The sequence below is a fragment of the Monoraphidium neglectum genome, assembly GCF_000611645.1.
Source record: "Monoraphidium neglectum strain SAG 48.87 unplaced genomic scaffold scaffold04798, whole genome shotgun sequence".
NCBI classification, from domain to species: domain Eukaryota; kingdom Viridiplantae; phylum Chlorophyta; class Chlorophyceae; order Sphaeropleales; family Selenastraceae; genus Monoraphidium; species Monoraphidium neglectum.
In genome coordinates this window covers 1,294-2,806 of record NW_014008831.1, presented here as the reverse complement: position 1 = coordinate 2,806, position 1,513 = coordinate 1,294, and the positions used below count along the sequence as shown (strand labels likewise).

The 1,513-nt window shown below is 69.7% G+C and overlaps 1 protein-coding gene across 1 annotated transcript in view; it reads right to left on the bottom strand.

Annotated features, from left to right (window-relative positions):
* Positions 1-434: 434 nt before the first annotated feature.
* MNEG_14828 (hypothetical protein) overlaps positions 435-1,513 on the bottom strand; it is a gene marked incomplete at both ends in the record, with an annotated part of 1,927 nt that continues 848 nt past the window's right edge. The window contains 2 exons of the mRNA XM_014036701.1: positions 435-735; positions 915-1,165. Of these exons, the coding sequence (XP_013892155.1) occupies positions 435-735; positions 915-1,165 (552 nt within the window). The remainder of the gene's footprint in view (positions 736-914; positions 1,166-1,513) is intronic.

Sequence of the window (1,513 nt, the reverse complement as noted above, 5' to 3'; positions counted from 1 at the left end):
GGGGGGTGGAGAGGGGAGTGGGGAGAGGATGAGGGGTGCGCAGGAGACGGGCACGAGGGTGAATAAGGGCTGAGGAGGGCCGGGGCGCGCTGAGCATGAGAGGGTGATGCGCAGGGTTGGACATGGGATGGGGGCCGGGGTAATGCGTGCATGGGCAGGAGGGGCGGCGCCGTGAGGGGGAGCGGGTTTGGGAGAGGTGCGAGGTTTGGGCGGCGGGAGAGGCTGCCCGCTGTGAAAGAGCTGAGGCTTGGGGTTGGGAGCGGTGCCGATGACGCTGATAGTGGGTTGGACACCCTCTGTCGACTGCACGAAGGTGGCAAGGTGGCGGGAAGCTGGGTGATCTGGCACGACGGCAGCGGCCAGCACGGCGGACGGGGCGCGAACCGGCCGCTCGGAGGTTTTCATGGGTGGTCTTAGGTCGTGAAAACCCAGCTTCACACCTGCACGGCCTTCCTGCCGCCGCGCTGAGCGTCTGTGAGGCGCCACATCGGCTTCTCCGCCGCCCCGCCAGCCGCGCCGGACCCGCTGTCGCCCGTGCCGCCGCCGCCGCTCGCACGCCTGCGGCCAGAGGCGCCCACGCCTGCGCCGCTGCTGCCGCCGCTGCCGCCGTCGGGCGCCGGTTCGGCCGCGGCGCATTCGCCGGTGCTGGAGGCTGGGCCTGGCCCGTAGGGCTCCGCCATGCAGCGGCCGATGAAGAACGGCAGCAGCCGGAGCCCCTCGCAGTCCCAGACAGTGCTGTTGAGTGAGCAAGCAGGCAGGGCACGGGTGCTCGGCAATTTCGCCGCGAGGACTGCCTAGTGGACCCAGCCAGGGGCGCAGCAAGACGGGGCCGCGCCTGGCCTGCAGCCGCGCGCGCGGCGCCTGCGGCGACCCGCGCCACCCGCCCCAAACATCACGGCCGCCCCGGCCATCACCTGAGCTCGTCCGCGCCTTCCAGCCGCCGCCATACCGGCCCCAGCCCCTCGCGCGCCTCCCTCCGCCGCCGCCGCGTCCCCGCCTCGCCCTGCCCCTCCTCGCTCGGCGAGTCATCGCCGTCTGAGTCATTTTCCTCTGCGAACGACGCGGCCACCGCGGCGGTGAGCTCAGCCTCCCTGGGGTGGCCCAGCGCGCGCGCGTGGCACTGCTGCAGCCGCGCCAGCAGCTGCAGAGCGCCGCTGACCACGTCCTGCCGCGTTCGGCGCGCATCGAGGCATGTGTGAGGTTTCATAATGGGGTTTGAGGTCCAAGGGCCGGCGTGAGAGACCAGCGTGTGGTGCATTCGCGGGCGTGGGTGAGTCGTGATACAGGCATTAAATTCAATTATCTCTGCGGCAGCCTGGAAAAGCTGAAGCAGCAAAACTCAACATGATTGGCGCAGGCACCTGCAGATGCGAGCACGCACGTGCACGCACGTGCATGCACGCGCGCACGCACGCGCGCACACGCGCACACACACACACACACACACACACACACACACACACACACGCGCGCGCACACGCACACACATGCACACACACACACACACACACAC